This window comes from Mytilus edulis, chromosome 2 (genome assembly GCF_963676685.1).
Source record: "Mytilus edulis chromosome 2, xbMytEdul2.2, whole genome shotgun sequence".
NCBI classification, from domain to species: domain Eukaryota; kingdom Metazoa; phylum Mollusca; class Bivalvia; order Mytilida; family Mytilidae; genus Mytilus; species Mytilus edulis.
The window spans coordinates 42,658,090-42,677,737 of record NC_092345.1 but is presented as its reverse complement, the minus strand read 5'-3'; the positions used below and the strand labels follow the sequence as shown (position 1 = coordinate 42,677,737).

Sequence of the window (19,648 nt, the reverse complement as noted above, 5' to 3'; positions counted from 1 at the left end):
GGTGTATATCTTTATTGAATCGCTGTGGAGCGCTGTGTAACAGTTTTTGGTATTTGGTAACATTAAACAGTATAGTACATAGACAATAAGATAATTTATATACTTTTAATAACCGAATCGTGTATCATGGTTGTAAACTTGTAGTATATTTTTTGTACATGATAAAGACTCGGATAAAGAATATATTATGATTATGATCCTCAATAAAACGTAAATTTTAATTTGGGTCATTCAAGAGTACGTCATTACCTATACGTTTCACAAACCTGAAAGTGGTCTTCAGTTTGAGTACTCTTTGAACAAAAGAAACTTTTATTACAACTTACAAAATTGACCATTAAAACTCACATATTAGCATTCAAGCATTTTTAACTATAAAAATCCTGCACAGTTTTTATTTCTTATATTTGCGATCTTAACGATCGTTATTTTTGAGATTACAATAGCATTTCCGATCTTGCAGCAATGGCTGACGTTTTAAGCATTTTACGTCAGTATAATATCAACAAAAAGGATATTATAGAGAAGGATGACCAAGTTATTTTTAACGATTTAGCTTGGCCAAAAACAGTCAAAACAAATTACGTCATTTGGGGGTAAGCAATATTTGCGATTAGTGAATAAGCAAAAGGTAAACATAACAATAACAGACTGACATGACTGACTGCAGAAAACTTGGAAAAGTATACAAACTGTAGCCAACTGATTAAAATTACTCCTAATTAAACAATACCCCACATGGACCTGTTATAGCGCCCATGTGAAAAGGGAATATTGCTCAGTGTTAATGGTCGTACAGTGAACTAAATTTGTTAACTTTTTTGGAAGACGGTGAGTCGTCTCGTACAAAATAATTTTGCAATCATACTTCATAGTCATACCACATCTTATTTTTATTATGGAGAGTATTGAGGACCATGAGTTTGCAGTGGTATGAGTTCACATGAGTACTAGTTTGCAATTGTACCAGTTGCTTCTGCTCATTGACATCATTTTCTGTCGATCTGACATATGCTACATGTATATGTATCGCGTAGTCATTTGTTCTTGATAGCAATGCGCATGGTTAAAGTAGAAGTAGTTTGTGAAATCGCACATGTTTTCTATTTGTCAGTATTTCAAGGACAATAAAATCTCGCTTCAAGCAAGCAATAATTTCACTGTTTCAAGTTTTCAGACATGGAACAACGGGAAGGTCTATTAACAGGACAGATAAAACCAGGACAGTTATTTTCGATACGTTTTTATCTGTAACTTTTGTTTTACTCAACATATTGTTAAAATTTAAATTGTATAATAAAGAACATGGTATTTACTTATATTATTTGTAAAAAATATAAAAATGAATAATAATTAAGTTAAAAAAAATCTGCCAGGACAGTTTAATTTTATCAAAAAAATGGCTGAAATTGCCGAGAAAAGTTTACTTATAATTGAAATATTTTTCCCAAAACAACTGTCTGGCATAATATTTTTGTATGATTATAAAGATTATGAAATATTCATTCTAAAAATCTATAATTTAATATTTTTTCAGCTTTTAAAGGTAAAAAAATCTGCCAGGACAGTAGCCTTTCACGTTGGAAATTTTGTTGAAATTATTTCAAAATACAAATACACAGTTGAATATCTTCTTTAAAATAAATGTCTGGTAAACAAATGTTAGTTCATTGGAAAGTTTAGAATATAAGCTTTATGAAAATATAAAATTATATGAACTTTTATGTCATTAACACCAAAAGAATCTGCCAGGACAGTAGCCTACTCCGCTAAATTTTAAGAAACAAATGGCTGAAATTGTCGAGAAGAGTTTACTTATAATTGAAATATTTTTCCCAAAACAACTGTCTGGCATAATATTTTTGTACGATTATAAAGATTATGAAATATTCATTCTAAAAACCAATGATTTAATATTTTTTTCGTCTTTTAAAGGTAAAAAAATCTGCCAGGACAGAAGCCTTTTTACGTTAGAAATTTTGTTGAAATTTGTTCAAAATCAAAGTATAAAGTTTAATATCTTCTTAAAAATAAAAGTCCGGTAAACAAATTTTAGTTCATTTAAAAGTTTGAAATATAAGCTTTATGAAAATATAAAATAATATGGACATTTATTTCCTTAACGCCAAAAAAAATTGCCAGGACAGTAGCCTACTCCGTTAAATTTCTGAATTAATTGCAGAAATTAACAACGCAATTATTTTTTTTTTAATATAATATTGGAATAGTTTTTTTTTTTGCGATTGTCTAAAGTACAATTTTGATACTACCATTAAGTAAAAGCTAGACCCAATCATAAAATTAAAAAAAAAAGTGAATAAAAAAAATTGCCAGGACAGTTACTTATTATGTCTCAACTTGTGGACAAATTTGTTTCAAATCAAAATCGAAAGTTGGATAGATTATTACTTTTTGTTATTATAATTCGTTGTCAAGTTTTAGCATGAAATTTGGGGAAAAGATAAAAAATATTCATTCGATAATAGATGAATTTCATAAAAAGGGTCCCATGAGTCGTCCTATAGCTAAATATTTAGTTGACACGTGTATTTGTATATTCTGTCATGTCAACCGTAAAGCGAGTGTGTGGTAATGAAGATATTAAGCTTTAATTTTAGGAAAACTAATTGATTTTATATTTAAAGATAAAATTTAATGCAATAGATTGTGGGATATTTGCAATTGCAAATGCTCTTTAATTTTGTTTTTACAAGTTTTTCAGGTTGGGTACATGTAGAACAACTAGAACTAGTATAGATTATCTCGTGATTTTTTTTTTAAAAAGGTTAACTAGTGTTGTGGAATGTACTGAATTGTGACTGTGCATGGCAAATTTGATTCATTAGAAAACATTGTAAAGGTGTAAATTGCAAAAAGAAGTTAAAAAATGCAACATTTGGAAACTCTCCAGTTTTATGTAAGAGGATAAAAAAAAAGTGACACTTTCCTGTGCTCTAAACACATTACTTATAAGTGAATAAACACCTTTTGAGTATTTGACACCAATCAGTGACTTTGAAGTTTTTATTACTGTCAAAACATAATTCCGATATATATCTTCTGCCTTTGATACAATGAATAGAAATCGAATTAAATCAACAAACAGTGTTTTAATAACCACACCAATATAATTATGTTTTCTAGAAATATTCACTTTAATGATCTATCACGGATAAATTTCAAACTGAACACTTTGAATAGAATAAAAAAAAAATTTGAGAATTCTTCACTTCTTCCTATGTAATAGTACTATCCTGGCAAATTTGTTTTTAATTTATAGTTTAAGGTGGTACCTAACACCTGAACTAAAATTAATTTGGCTCGTTTAATTTTCTTTAAATTTTGACAAAGTATTCAGTTTGACCCTTTGACAAAAATATAAAAATTTCAAAAACTTTGAACCAACCGTTTAATCAGAAAAATTACACTGGTTATATAGCAGTTTGACAAAAACTTATTTTGATCATTGAGAAGCTTAATATTCCCTTAACAACACAACGTCATTAAAACGTTCTGCTGATTTTACAGAGTTATCTCCCTGTAGTGTTAGGTACCACCTTAAATTTATTTTTAATGATTTAGTCCTAATTATCATTTTAAAAAAAGCCAGATAAGTTAATAAATATACTATTTTATTTATGATTTCTGCCATTTATAAAACATGTAGCATATTAAGCTAATGTCCAGCTGATAATTCAAACGGAGTAGGCTACTGTCCTGGCAGATTTTTTTGTCGTTAATGAATTAAATAACCATATCATTTTATATTTTCTCAAAGCTTATGTTCTAAACTTTTAAATGAACTAACATTTGTTTACCAGAAATTTATTTTGAAGAAGATATTAAACTTAATATTTTGATTTTGAACAAATTCAACAAAATTTCTAACATAAAATTCTTCTGTCCTGGCAGATTTTTTTAATTTTAAAAGACGAAAAAAATATTAATTCATAGGTTTTTAGATAGATTATTCCATAATCTTTATAATCATACAAAAATATTATGCCAGACAGTTGTACTGAAGAAAATATAACAATTATAGGTAAACTCTTCTCGACAATTTCAGCCATTTGTTTCTTAAAATCTAGCGGAGTAGGCTACTGTCCTGGCAGATTTTTTTGGTGTTAATGACATAAAAGTTCATATAATTTTATATTTTCATAAAGCTTATATTCTAAACTTTCCAATGAACTAACATTTGTTTACCAGACATTTATTTTAAAGAAGATATTCAACTTTGTATTTGTATTTTGAAATAATTTCAACAAAATTTCCAACGTGAAAGGCTACTGTCCTGGCAGATTTTTTTACCTTTAAAAGCTGAAAAAAATATTAAATTATAGATTTTTAGAATGAATATTTCATAATCTTTATAATCATACAAAAATATTATGCCAGACAGTTGTTTTGGGAAAAATATTTCAATTATAAGTTAACTTTTCTCGGCAATTTCAGCCATTTTTTTGATAGAATTAAACTGTCCTGGCAGATTTTTTTTAACTTAGTTATTATTTATTTTTATATTTTTTGCAAATACTATAAGTAAATACCATGTTCTTTATTATGCAATTTAAATTTTAACAATATGTTGAGTAAAACAAAAGTTACAGATAAAAACGTATCGAAAATAACTGCCCTGGTTTTATCTGTCCTGTTAATAGACCTTCCCTGGAACAACAGTATAAAAAATAATATTTTATGATTTTAACCTACTTTTCCTTATTCCCAAAACAACCCCAACTTTATCCCCTTGGTTCATAAATAGCACGTTTTCAAATGTAAACAAAACTTAGCTCGAAAAGAAGGCCAAGTCAACATGCGTAATACACAAGTGTTAGATGTGGTGTGACGTCGCTATTGAAAAAAATCTATAGAACGTAGTTTGGGCCATATCTTATGAACTTTAAAATTTAATTCAATTCTATTATCGGAAAAGTAATGCCCTTAAAATATTGTTGCTGTGACAACATGTTATAACATATATGTATAAAAATTATTTCAATAATTAAAATCATCTTAAATATATTAAAGATTAATATTCAATGCATATTTTTGTCCTTGAGTGATAATTCCTAAGATATCTGTTAAAGATGCCTTACTTGATCGATAAGGCTAAAATTCATAAAATAATATTTGTTTCTAGAGACCAATGATACTTAATTATATAATTGAAACTTATCTTCAAATTGTGTAATTTTAAATCTTTTATTAATATCAAACATGCTTACCTTATAGCTACTATGCTTTTTACAACTATTGAGAACTGATGACATATTGCACACAAGGTCAAAATTGAGCACAACAACAGATATTTTGATTTTTTCTTGATTTACGCAAGAGAAAATCATGAGGAATATGGGAAATGAATAAAAGTATCTATTTAATTAACACCATCAACTTTGACCACATTTATTTGAAGAACTGGCACCTTGGAGCAAAAGTTTGTTACACTATTGAGAACCGATAATACTAGGATACATAAATTTTTTAAAACAAAGCAAAAAAATGCAAGACTTACAAATGTACATGTTGAAGGCCATTTGGTTACCTACATGTGTATTGTTGTTTATTTCTGTGTCATTTGGTCGTTTTGGAGAGTTATCTCATTGGCAATCATACCTCATCTTCTTAATTTTATATGTATATATGTAATAACATAAAAGATACCAATCTTTCTGCACCTGATACACATTTCGACAATCAATGTCTCTTCAGTGATACAATTATTACCATATATTTGACAATCCAAAGCTCTATCAGCGGGTATATTATTTATAGCGACAAGAAGAATAATTTAGCAACAAGAAGACTATTTAATAACAACAAGAATACATTTTATTTTTTGGTTAAGATTACTTATTCCAAATAAATATTTATCAGTCCACTAGCAAAGGTATCAACCCAGTGTAAGTAATATAACATGAATGGTGCAAACTTTTCTGCACAAGATGTCATTTCAACAATGTCTCTTCAGTGATGCTTCAGTCCAAAATATTTGAAATTCCATAGCCAAAGCTTATTAAAAGACGAAGTGCTATAAATCTAAAAGGACAAAAAAGTATAGCCTAAGCTGGGCAAGGAATCAGAGCTTTGCATGATGGAGATAACTTTTTTATTATAAATAATTTCAAAAACTTTGTTACAGCAAATTATCTGAAGTATCTACAATGTAGGTCTTCTACCTTTTGTAAAATATAATTGTATCATGTGTATATATTTCAGAACTGGAAAAGATGGCGTCACAAAAGAGTATTACACACTTGATTGCATTTTGTTTTTGTTGAGAAATGTTCAGCTACAGCATCCATTGTATGTGAGAGAGGCAGCTGTAAGTACTCTACCATTTCTCTGGCATTTGTTATATCCCAATTCCTCTTCACTTAAACTCTTTGATTGAGATTTTTAAAAAGTGGATATATGTACTGCAAACCAAATTATTTTTGCACGTGATTTATTTTCCCATTACATGGAAGTACATTTTTGTAGTTGAATATAACTTTAGTTTAATTCATCAATTGAGGAACAGCAATAAGCATGATAAGGCTACTGTTCCATTAATATATATTGCCTTCTTCTTTTAATATCATTTATATCAATTCTTATCCACAATAAATATCTTTTCCTAAGTTTAATTTAAATTTAACACATTTTCATAGGAAATGAATTCACCATTGTACATTGATCAGTACAGTTTTATTGTGACTTAAAATATATGTACAAACATTTTTATCATGTTGAAAAGAAAATATGTATTTTGTTTTCATTTTTGAATATTAAACAATTTTGTAGGCTGCCTCTGTACCTGTTGTGCGTCGTCCTGATAGAAAAGATCTACTTGCCTACTTAAATGGAGAAACTCAAAGTTCTACTAACATTGACAAAAGTGCTCCATTGGAAATTCCACTTCAGAGACCTGCACAAGGTATTGCAAAAATTTCTTTTTTTTTGTACAAAACCTGAAAGAAAGAAAGAAATAAAAATTAAAATCTTTGTTATTCATAATATCATGGAAACTATGTTATCTGTGAGTGCAAAGAATTAAACAGAGACCAAGATTTTTTTCTCGCGTTGGGCTGCATTGGTTTCGTGAGAGTATGCTCACATGAAGTGCAGCTGGTCATCGATTCCATACCCAGCCAGGTTACACCAAAGACTTGAACATTTGTATTTGCATTTTCTCTGCTAAGTATGCCACATTTACAAGTAAGAACAAAGACTGGTCGGCCAGGAGAAAGAAAAAGTGTCCAAGTGAGGTGACATGTCTTTCTGCAGACTGTTGCCTTGTGAGCTGCTAGCACTTTATACAATTTCTAGCTCAGCTAGTCAATCAAGTACAATTACTATAAAGGATATCACATTCTTTGGTCCTAAAAATGCATTCGATTTGCCACTGAACACTTTTAAACAGCCATTCATCCATCATCTGTCTTTTTGTATTAATGCAAAAAGTTAATTTCTCAGGTCTCAATTTATATATACAATATTAAACTTCAGATTTTAAATGTTCTAACAAAGATCTCCATAAAAAAACCCTAAAAGTATCTTTTTACAATGTCTCAAGCTGAAGTAATCATTGGTACAAACTGCATTACCAACTGGCGTACAGTGAATATTTTAGTTAAAAACTAGCATAATTTCCTTCATAAAAACAGAAAGTTTCTGCTTATTTGAATGGTAACCAATTTTTCATTTACATGTCTAACAATTTTTATCTGATCTTAAAATACAAGATATTATGAAAAATAATATACATGTATTAACGTTTAATCATTCAAAAATTAATTAAAATATGTTTCTATTTTAGTCAAAAGATTTGCAGAAGATGCAGGAGAGGCAGATAAGAAGAAACCAAGACTTGAGGTAACATTTGGAGAACATTTATATTAAATATTAAGTTTTTTTTCTTAAAAAAAATAGAGAAAATTGCAATATAAAATCTTCCTCAAGGCATGTAGTACAACTAAAGACCATTTGAAAAATTGTACCCATTATCTTTGTTTTTATTTAATGTGGTTTTAATTTACTACAGGATAATTGAGTTACAACTTTGAAATTATCTTAAGTAAACATATAAAACGGATGCTTGTGTTTTCTGCATTGAATAAAAAGTTAAAAGCATCCGTTTTATATGTATACTTTAATTTTAGTTTATCAAAATTGTCTTTCATATTTAGAGTCCAAGCTAAGTGGTCTTAGTAGTCCAAGATAAGTGGTCATAGTAGTCCAACTATTGTATCACTAGCCTGTCAACACTGAGGTTATGAGTTCAAATCTGGTATGTGGCAGGTGCATTCAACATCAATCTTAATTTGCTAGGATTGTCAATTTACCTTCAGTGGTTTTCTCCGGGACACTTCAGCTTTGTCCACTTAAGGAGGTAGACCTAGGTTAAGGGAAATAACTCTTAAAATCATCAGTACGTTTGTGTCAACCATTTTCATAAATATATTCTAAGCTTCTAGGTTACATAGATTATTTCCAATCTGTTTCAGGTAAATACTTAAAAAACATTGATGAAACTTGACTTTAACAAACACATAACTGATTTAAAGAGTTATCTCCCTGAACCACCTTAATAAACTGACTGCTACAAAACAGCACAATTAATCGATACAATTCATTTACAGCATATGCAATCTAATTGAAAAAAAAGTTTATTAATGTAAAAAAATCTTTTTTATTACCCAGGATTCAAAGTTTGTTGTTGTTTCTTTGTTTGCTTTGAAGCAATTCGTTCTAACAAAGAGGATGGATATTGATGAAACTTTACACGGTTGTAGAATACTACCGAGGATGTGCATAAAGGAATATAATCTCTATCTTACAAGATATAGAGGAAATAATGGAACTTTTTGCAATATTAGGTGATAGCTATATATAGTATATAATGGTAGGAAGACTCATTCTGTAAGTTCTTGTCTATAATACATGTACATTTGCAAATTGAACAGTATTTTTTTTTTTGTGTTGATAGGAAGAAAAAGTTCTACAAGACAAAATTATATGGGCCAGAAAGATGGATGCTCCAAGAGAAACAGCAGTAAAACCTGCACAGTTAGCGTAAGAATAAAGTTACTTTTAGCCATTACAATAGTCTGTTGGATAGTGGCAAAAATTTATCAAAGATTTAATTGACAAAATTATCACAAAAAGTTCTATAGACTTGTTTTCAATATTTTTGATGAAGCACAAGACATTTATTTTAAGAAGCCTGACATGACACCAACAAAGATGAATCTTCATTGATATTTAATATGTCTTTTTAATACTATTAAATTACATTTGAAGGCAGGTTTGAAGAGCTTTAAACCATAGTCTGAATTTCCATAATTTTTCAGATTTTGTAATAAGCAAAATTTACCGCTATTTGACGGATTTTTCCTTTAATCTTACTGACTGATAATTTCCTTTTACAGAACAGTAGAGTGATATAAAATTATCGCTAGAAATAAAGGCACACATGCCTGTTGTACATGAAATTAACAACATCGTCATAGGTAGAATAGCGGTAAACAGATTATCATTGGTCATCATCAACTCCATTGCTTTTCTCAAATTCCCTGTACCTGCTCAAGTGAGAAAATCAATCTTGTTGAGATGATAAATGATAATCTATAAGTATAACTATTTATTTTCAGTTCTTCCTCCCTCCCAGAGGCTATGCCATTGGAGAGAATTGCAGCCATCAAAGCTAAGAGATGGGCCAAAAAGAGATCTATGATAAAGGTAGATGATGCTGACATACAACCTGGACCATTAGAACATAGTAGCTTCGTAGATGCTGAAGTTGATGTTACAAGGGATATTGTCAGTAGAGAAAGACTGTGGAGAACAAGAACAACAATACTGCAAAGCAATGCAAAAGTTGGTATACCCCTAAAAATATTCATTTAAAAATTACTTTAGAGAAATTTGACATATTTTTAAATTGATATTTCAGTTACATTCACAGTATACGAAATAGCAAGTCTTTTGCATCAAAGGTTTCAAAATGCTGTTAAATTTTGGAAAATCAAGGAAACAAACAAATATAACTTTTAAAATATAATATCTTATTGAACATTTTCAACATCTAATGAAATTTTCTATTCTTTTGTATACAGTTTCCCTTTGATAATGTGGCAATGTACACAAATTGCCATTTTCAAAGTTATTCTTACAAAGTGAAATAAGTACACATATATTTTGCATTATTGTCATACATTTGATTGAGTTTTGATACTATTTCTGTTGTAGAGTTTTGCAAAGAACATTTTTGGAATACTTCAGTCTATAAAAGCTCGAGAAGAAGGATCACAAAAACATAAATCAAGTCACACATCACACACACCGTCAGCAGTAAGTATGAGTATAAAATGAGGAGATGTGAGAGGATTACCAATGAGACAACTATCCACCTGAGTTCAGACGATGAAGATAAAAACAGCTTTAGTTTATCATAGGGCCTTCAACAAGAAGGTGTGGCATGATTGCTAATGAGACAACTATCTACCAGAGTTCAGATAATGAAGATAAAAGCAATTATAGGTTATCTTAGGGCCTTCAACAAATTGACAACAATGAAAAAAGACTCCTACTGTATAGTTATCTATAAAAGGCCTTGACATGAAAATTTTGAAATAATTTAAACAAGAAGAATGGCCTTATTTATAAAATACAACATATGATGACAGCTTGAACCAACAACAACTACTCAACTACAGGCTCCTGACTTTGGGACAGACACATAAATCCGCTCCCTTTGTTTTAAGCAATGAAATTTAGAAATAATAATTTATATCAAATATATTTTTCTGTTTATATGATAACAAGGTCTATAAAAGTTAACAATCATAGCTTGTGTGATTTTCAGCTTTGTTACTAGGCACTTTTATGAAATTTTATTTATATACAAAAGATGTGAAATGTAAAGAAAATCACTTAAATAAGTAAACCAATTAAATCACTCATACATACAACTCTTCTTTTACTAATGAAGACACTTTCTTAAAATGTCTTAATTTTATTAAAAAAAACAACTGCAGAGTATTGATTTTGGAAATTTGAAATATAATTTCAGTCACAACCAAGACCTGCTCCACAAGTGGCAGCTTACAGTAGATACGATCAGGAGAGATTTAAAGGCAAAGCAGGTGGGTTTTACATCAGACTTAACTAGATTTCATAAGTCACATAGCCGAAATGCTTTGTAATCAGTGACAAATAATACATTTGTTTCTATTATATAACTTATAATATTCTGTTTTAAAATGAATCAGCATTATGCAGATGGGCTAATTAAATCCGTATATTAAAATTAAAACTTGATGTTAAATTTCATAAAATTTGATATATTATTATTAAATGGTTAGGATTAAAGGTCAATAAAGCTCATATCATTTGTCCTTAGTCTATCAAATTCACATTTCATTATACATGTACTTAATGGTGTTTACACTTGAAATTATTTAAACTTAATAATACAAAGAAAATATATGGATATGGAACTATCAGATAACCTTTAGTAGCTTTACTAATATTGCTGTTTCTCATATGATTTAATGACTTAAAGAGCTTATGAATTACAGTATTATTAAGACAATCACTTTATATTTGTTGAATCTTTTTTGATAAACAAAATCAAAGCTATTAATGAATTGCACATGGAACAGATAAAGTCTTCCTATGCATTTTATCATTTATCATTTTTTTTTTAGTAAAGGTCTTTGTGAATTTTGAATGACTCCTGGTGCCTGTTAAGCATTTATTTCTAAAGCATGTGGTGCAACCTTATTTTCTTTTCCAGAAACTGAGGGTTTCAATATTGATACCATGCAGTCGTTTCACGGAATGGCATTGAAACATGTGACAGAAGAATCATCTAGAAAACCAGAGAAACCAGAAAAACCTAAAGAACCAACACTGCCATCACAAACACCACCACATCAGACACCACAACAAGTTTCACGTCCAATATCACAGGCTAGACCACCTCCTAGTCAAAAGAAAGGTAAAATACTAGTATAGAATGGCCAATATCACAGGCTAGACCACCTCCTAGTCAAAAGAAAGGTAAAATACTAGTGTAGAATAAATAGTTCATAAGTTGGTGACAGAAACCTATGTTATTACTCTTCAATTGATACAGTACCTGATTTGGTCATATCCATGATGGTATTCAATGGCTTGTTCAGATCCATTCATTGATTGAAATTCAGTTATTGCCTTTTCAATGAATTATTTTCAAGTATTTACCTCTTATCTTGAAAATTATAATTTATATAGATGGGAAGCAACCTGTTAGTAGCATAAAATGATCAATAAACAAGATCTATGAGCATTTAAAAATGAGAGAAACCGTTGGCTGGTCCGTTATAGTAGAAATTGTGCTTTTAAAAGACACATTTTTACAATTTTTTAGTTTTTTAATTTGTGATTTTACTGTACTACTGAAACACATATGCATAATTGTGAATAGAACGGAGAAAAATCAAAGTAGTTCTGAAGTTAAGTTAAATGACAGTTGATGACAGTTGACAATAGAATAAAATACCATAAATATTTACTTCTATATAAATGTATGCATATGGAAGCACCAATGTACCTAGTTTAAACTGAAATCAGATGATAATCCTTACTCCTTAAGAGGTGTCACTCAAGGTAATCTGATAGTTCCTAAGCCAAAAGCTGAACTATTTACATGTAGGAAATCCTTTGTTTATTCTGGATCAGTATTATGGAATGGACTACCACACAAAATCGGAACTCAAAAGCTGAACTATTTTGGAAATCCTTTGCTTATTCTGGATCAGTATTATGGAATGGACTACCACACAAAATGGGTAAAGCTCAAAACACTTTTACTTTTAAGCAAAGTATCAAGAAGTACCTAACACAACCCTGATAAGAAATGTTTGCTACAATGTATTTGTATATTTTTTATTTTCATTTTATTTTTTGGTTTCATGTATACATCTTATATTATATCTTATGTTAATGACATTGAACTATATGACTGTAAATTAACTATGTGTAAATATCTGTTTTGATTGTATTGTAATTTGTATGTGAGGGCCTCAGGGAAGATTAGTTTATTGTAACTAACTGAGTTTACTCTCTTTAAATAAAGAATTTATTATTATTAAATGTTTTATTTATCTTTTAAGGATCTCGAACACCAATCATCATTATTCCAGCAGCTCTTACATCCCTCATCACTATGTTTAATGCTAAAGATATGTTACAGGAATTTAGGTAAGTTGAGCAAGATATACAAACAAATAGTTCAAATTGGTTTCCAGGAGTGTTTTGTATCATGTAATTAGTCCCAGGGAAAAACATGAGTTAAAAATTAGAATAAACATGAGATAAAGCATTGAGATTGAAAATAGAAACACAAAATAATTAGTCTTGGTATGTAACTGTCTCATGACATACACTCTATATCTTGTTTATTATTCATATGATACAAGTATCTTACAATGGTATGACATTTACAAATGCTTAGATTTACATTAAAGTCACTAAGACTGAGGGCATCGAGTCCTTGCTATTTATTGAATCTCTTGTAAATTTGATTTAAAGAAAGACACGGATTTTAGTAGAATTGTTTATATGTCATGTATGCATACTGTTTATCATGTATGGTTAAGCCATTGACCCATATGGGCGTAATGTGCTTTCAATTAAGTTAATTAAATCAGTTTATTGCTTTTAAAGAACTGATTAAACAAGACATAGTGTCAATAACTTGTAAAGAATTTTTCCACCAGCCCTTTCAAGATTCTTGGCTCAACACTATAATTGAGATGTTCTATCGTAGGCCAGTTCAAGGGGATCCTCTAGTAGTAGATGAATGAGTAATAAATGATTTTGGTTGGCAGTTGAATTACCATTTGCACTTCTCATTCCCAAGGCGATTATTTGGCCTGCCCCCTCAGTAATGGACTATAGAATTTGAAACTTTATCTTACTTTAAATGTCAAAGTTAGTGATGACTGACAAGGCAATTGCAATATAACCCTCTTGTTTTAGAATGGGGGTATAATTTCATTGACCCATTGTAAGTAAAAATGTTCAGGGCCGTAACTACATTGAGGCAAATGAGGCAAATGCCTCATGCTGGAAATTTCAAAAATAAAAAAAATACGGAAACAAAACATTGTCTTCATATCAAATTGTTTTCACTGAAAGTCTCTTGCAAAAAGCACGTTTTCTTTATTATCTGTTGTTGCCCCTGCATGTTTTCGTGATCCATGTTTCTATTTTACTTTTAGTTTTCAGAGTAGATAGTCTATTGTTTGTACTTCTGTGTCCCGGGTTTTTCTTTTGTTTGTACTTCCGTGTCTCGGGTTTGTCTTTTGTTCATTTATTGTCCTACTTTATGACTATAGTCTGAGTGTTGATTTTCATTCAGTGTAAGCGTTTGGTTTTGCCGTAGTGCATGTCCACCGATGTCCAGACATTGTGTGAGAAAATATTTTAAGAATATACGATGCTATACTGGACACAGCAAAAAAAATGTCGTTTCTGCATGGAGAATTGAACTTGATATCAAAGAAAACTGGCTCTTTTTTGTAGAAAGATAGTTGACATGGATTAAATTAAAGTAAGACCCCTAATTTCCCCGTATCAAGTCATCTATATAAATTATAAAAACATCAATGCATTGCAATATGACGTTTTACATTGAAGGGTTAAACTTGCATTAAGTTCAGACCCTTTAACAGAAAATAAAGGAACATGGAGTAAACGTGCACGGAACCTAATCTCACACAAAGTCAATGCATAGAAACAAATACAATGATCAATGGTCAAAGTTTTTATTCTTGTTCTTCATCTTGATAGTTACTGGAGGGTCGTAAACAATAAAAGAATCATTAATACCGTAAAACAAGGTCAAGATGCTCCTTAGTGACGACTTTTCAGTACTAGTATAATTATAATAGTTGCACTGTCACTATATTTAAATCTAGTAAAAAAAATAATAAAAAAAGTCTAAGCACTATACAAGACAACAACAGATCGACAGACAGATCCGGTTTTAATGATTATGAGATTATGAGATTTACGATTTTTGCTTTATCCTACATAACAGTCTACTTTTAATGTTGTCCCTGTGAAACCTAAAAGTCTTAAATTACAATTAATCTATGTTTTAGCTTTGAGACCAGAATATTGTCGAAAAAATAGCTAAAAATTAATTGCGTTTCAATGTAAAAAAAAAGTCCGGGAAACGCTCAGAATGCACGATTTTGCGTTATTTTTCTCAGAGCTTCAGACCCCTCGCCAAAAAATTTTAGCCTCGCTACGCTGGGCATATATATTTTGCCTCATTATTAAAAGAGGCTAGTTACGGCCCTGATGTTGACACTTAAAAAAGTATTTATGCTAACACTTTAAATTTTGAATTTGTGATACATGTACCATGTTTAAGATTAATATATTTTTCACTTTGATATATTATATATGGTCTATATATTTCAGATTTACATATGATATATAATGTATCTGTTTCAGATTTGTTTCAACGGATGACAAGAAAGGGCAGGGAGCGAAACGTGACAATGAAGTTTTAATACAGAGACGGAAGAATGGTGGGTTAACAGTGCCATACAGGATAATAGATAGTGCTTCTAAATTGAGTAAAGATGATTGGGATAGGGTTGTGGCTGTTTTTGTACAGGGACCTGCATGGCAGTTTAAAGGATGGCCATGGAATGGTAACCCTGTTGATATATTTGCAAAAGGTAAGTTCAATACTTTTAGGTGAACTTTTTATGTGTAGTTTTTACAACTAGGTTGATTATAGGTGCATGTTGTTATAAGTTATATGGTTTGCTACTGACCCCCTACGGATCCAAAGGGGGTTAGTAAAATTCATCCCCTATGGATTTTATTCACCCTCTACGCACAGTGGACTTTTTCTGCTGCGTTTTGTTGAAAAACGAACAATGAAACACAACAACATTAATAGATGACGTCACTATTAATGCGTCATTGACACCCTATGAAATTTACTAATCCCCTACGGTCTCATAGGGGGTCACCATGTGACGGCGTTAAACCAATCACAACGTGATAATTTACCCGCGGTGCGATAAGAAGAATATCTCAATGGAAATTTTTGGATAATAACAAAACAGGTTTTTCCAGTGGAACAATATGAGTGACCTTGTTCAATGTTGATTATTTAGGACCCTGCATCAAGTAACTAAATAGCCTCTTATCAAGCTACGCAAATAAACGGAATTGAAAGTTGCTCTTAAAAGTGATATTTAATACTTTCTTTTAAGATGAAGAATCATATTAGAAATCTCTGCTTTCATGTTTATTTATTTTTCAGTTAAAGCATTTCATATAAAATGGTCTGACTTACCGTTGGATAACAATGTAAAGAAATGGAATGTGACTGTCCTCAATCTAGACAGAAATAAAAGACATTTAGACAGAGCACACATTCAGACATTTTGGGAAGTTCTTGACAAGTAAGTTTCTTACAATATACAGTCAATCACACCAATATATGAGTATCTTTCAATTATAAAGAGGAAGATAAACAAAAGATTTCATAATCTATATTTCTCTCTGTTAACAGCTGTATTTTACTAATAATAGGACATTTTTATGCAGTTTTAACATGTAGATACAGTCTGGAGTTAAAATTTGTTAGACATCAATTACGTTGTCAAACCTTTTAATTTTATGAAATTTTGGCAGAAACTTTTTTATAAGTGGTAAAAGTTTATGGAGCTAAATTTTGAATATATCTTTAAGAAATATTTTTTTAAGTTAAATTTTGAAAATAGATATATATTGCTTTTTTCAATATTTTACTGTTAGATGGACTCTTTGAAGTAAACATTAGCAGACAGTTTTTGATTAAAAAAAATTAAAACCTTATGCAGTGTGTTTTAAAACTTGGACCTCATCTAATCCTGAAGATCAAGAAATTACATCTAAGGAAAAACTTTTGATTTAAAAAAAAATGTATTTTACTGATGAATAGTCTTTATACAGTCAACAATACAGATTTACATAGACAACAGCAAACACAGGGTTTCACAGAGCTTTTTATAAATACCTGAAAAAATCCCTAAGAATATTGTTATTTGTAACATCATTTTCATAATACTTATGACAATGATAAGATTAGAACCTCAATCATACTAAGTTTTATCTTTCTATTTTTAGGTTTATGGCAAAGAATAAGTCCCATTTGAGATGCTGAAAAGTGATTATTAAACTGCAGTGTTTACAATCATAAATTCTCATTGCTGAGATAAAGTTTATTAAAATATATCATCTTGATGTCAGCTGCTGTGGAAATTGATGAAGATTATCAAAGAAGTGCTAATATTGGTGATAAAAGACAATAAGCCAAGACATTATTATTATTTTAAATTTTTGTTTTGACATGCACCCTATACAGCTTGCTTATGTAAACAAGATAAAAAGAAATACCCAATTTGATAATTACAATATTGTCATACAGATATACACACTAAGTGTTCATGGCATGCAATGAAAAAGCGATTGGTATAAAACATCTGTCATATGGATAGCTAATATTGTCTGTTATTTGAACCCTTAAAATGGTATGTGTAGTGTGAAAGTTTTTGCTGAATCAGGGTGAAAGATAAACTGTAAATTTACTAAGCAAACTGATGAACATGAATAGAAGGGAATTCATAGACATGGTTTGCACTTTTGTCACAGACACTTTATTAATGCATTGTTTATATTTGCTTCATTTACATATTTAATTGAAGTAAGAAAAATGCATTTAAATGGATTTTATTTAAGTTTATGGGAAAAAAGGAAATACTTAAATATATTAGCAGTATATAAAGGGTAAAAAAGTTTTGTCATGCAAACATAAGTTGTACAGAGCTTAACTACCATTGCATAGATTGTCTCATATCCTGTTCTTTAAATAATTTCACAAGGTGAAAGTTTCATAAATTTATTGATGCAATTTTTCTGTATCCTTTATGATAGGCAGCTCATAGGGTCTTGGCTTCCCAAATCGTGGTAGTTTTGTTAAAACTGGTGTTCATTGGATTAAATGGCTTGATATATCGACGATACTCTTGTCAAATGTTGTAAAATATGGAGAGAAAAAAAAATGTTTTCAATATAAATGCAATTCTGATTGTTTCATTGAAAATTTTCTGTGTAAAGTATACATTGGATTCTGTTTATTAGTTTGTTATAAATTTTTCTTGCATCCAATTCCAGTCTTCGAACCTGATAATTGTGTAATCCCTGTACTTACCATGTACATGTACTTTATATGTAAATAATTTGGGAAAATTGTCAATATGTATAAAAGATTTGTACATAATATTGCCCTGATGTTTAAGAAGAGTTATGTTGCGAAGCTTATATATTGTATGTAGATTTTAATCTTGTCATGCAACCTTAGCAGTGTAGGATCATTAGTTAAATAGATAAACTCTTTTTCTATTATAAAATAGCTGAAAATAAAGCAAGTGAAGGCCAATTAAGTAAACATTGTTCATCAATTAAACTAGCTAGTTTTACTTGATAATGGTATGGATCTATGATTTCTTTCGTTGATTCTGCTCAGCTGAGAAATCTGTCTTTTAGAATTGAAAAAAATATGAAAATAGTATGCCCATTTAATTTAATTCTCTACATTGAAATATTAGATTTTAGCCTCATCTGACATGTCTGATATATGTTATTTGCAGCTTAATCATAGTTTTGTAAATATATGTCTGGAATTGGAAACAGCCTTCTTTCTGTGAAAGACTCTAAATTATGTCATCTTTTCATTGGTCAACACAAGTCTTACCTGCATAATTTGAAGGTTGTAATATGACAACAACATTGAATAATTCAGTTGAATGTGAATATACATGATAAATGGAGTGTGTGTATGAGATAGTGATGTTGTACATGTGGAAAAAGATGTAAGTGTATGAAAAAGTGAGAGCTGTTTTGAGATTTTATTTTTTGTGTCGTGTAATGCCCATACACAGAAAAATTGTACCCTCTTGTTATTAATGAGAACAAGAATAAAATATGAGAAATTTTATTTGTATTTCTGCTTTCATTATTTGCATGATTTGCTTTAAATAAGTTGGGAATGGACTAATTTTCCTTGCATCATTTGACAACAGGTTTTTTACTGTACATTTTATTCAAATGGCTTACCGGTATGTTTTGGTCTAGCTGTCCTGGTGATAATAGAGTGAGGTAAAGTCTAAAAAAAACACTCAATATATGAGAAAAAAATCTTTGAAATGAAATTCAAAAATATGCCAAAAGGATTTTTCTGAAAAAGATTGTAAAAATCGTAAAAAAAAATTTTTGTTTTGTTTTTTGTGGCTGTGATATATTAGTTTGTAATTAGTTATTATAACAGTTATACATAAGGGAACCACTATTAGTAGGTGAATGATATTTGAAATGCAGATGGAGCTGAATTGACACAAACCCTTTTTATGAAGATTATTTGGCTCAGCCCCTTAGTTTAGTGTCTTGGAAACTTTTGATTACTTTACATGTTTTATTTTGTGATTAGGTCAGTAAAAGGGGGAACATTAGTGGCAAGTTAATGAAATTTGGTATACAGTTGTATAAGAATTGGTACATGGAGATCATTTGGCTCTCCAACTTGTTTTATTTTGTGATAAGGTCA

The 19,648-nt window shown here is 29.9% G+C and overlaps 1 protein-coding gene across 1 annotated transcript; it reads left to right on the top strand.

Moving 5' to 3' along the window:
- The first annotated feature begins 439 nt into the window (after window positions 1–439).
- Window positions 440–19,042, top strand: LOC139512167 (parafibromin-like). The gene is made up of 13 exons (XM_071299574.1): window positions 440–596; window positions 6,223–6,328; window positions 6,790–6,922; window positions 7,805–7,860; window positions 8,975–9,060; window positions 9,639–9,864; window positions 10,237–10,338; window positions 11,060–11,132; window positions 11,786–11,989; window positions 13,146–13,233; window positions 15,499–15,728; window positions 16,325–16,466; window positions 17,173–19,042. The coding sequence occupies exons 1-13, from the start codon at window positions 466–468 to the stop codon at window positions 17,207–17,209; spliced, it is 1,614 nt and encodes a 537-aa protein (XP_071155675.1). The 5' UTR covers window positions 440–465; the 3' UTR covers window positions 17,210–19,042.
- Window positions 19,043–19,648: the final 606 nt, after the last annotated feature.

Coding starts and splice junctions, on each gene's coding strand:
- LOC139512167 (XM_071299574.1), top strand. CDS start 466: ATGGCTGACGTTTTAAGCATTTTACGTCAGTATAATATCAACAAAAAG. Junction 9,865..10,236: donor TACTGCAAAGCAATGCAAAA/GTTGGTATACCC, acceptor TTTCTGTTGTAG/AGTTTTGCAAAGAACATTTT. Junction 13,234..15,498: donor GATATGTTACAGGAATTTAG/GTAAGTTGAGCA, acceptor TATCTGTTTCAG/ATTTGTTTCAACGGATGACA.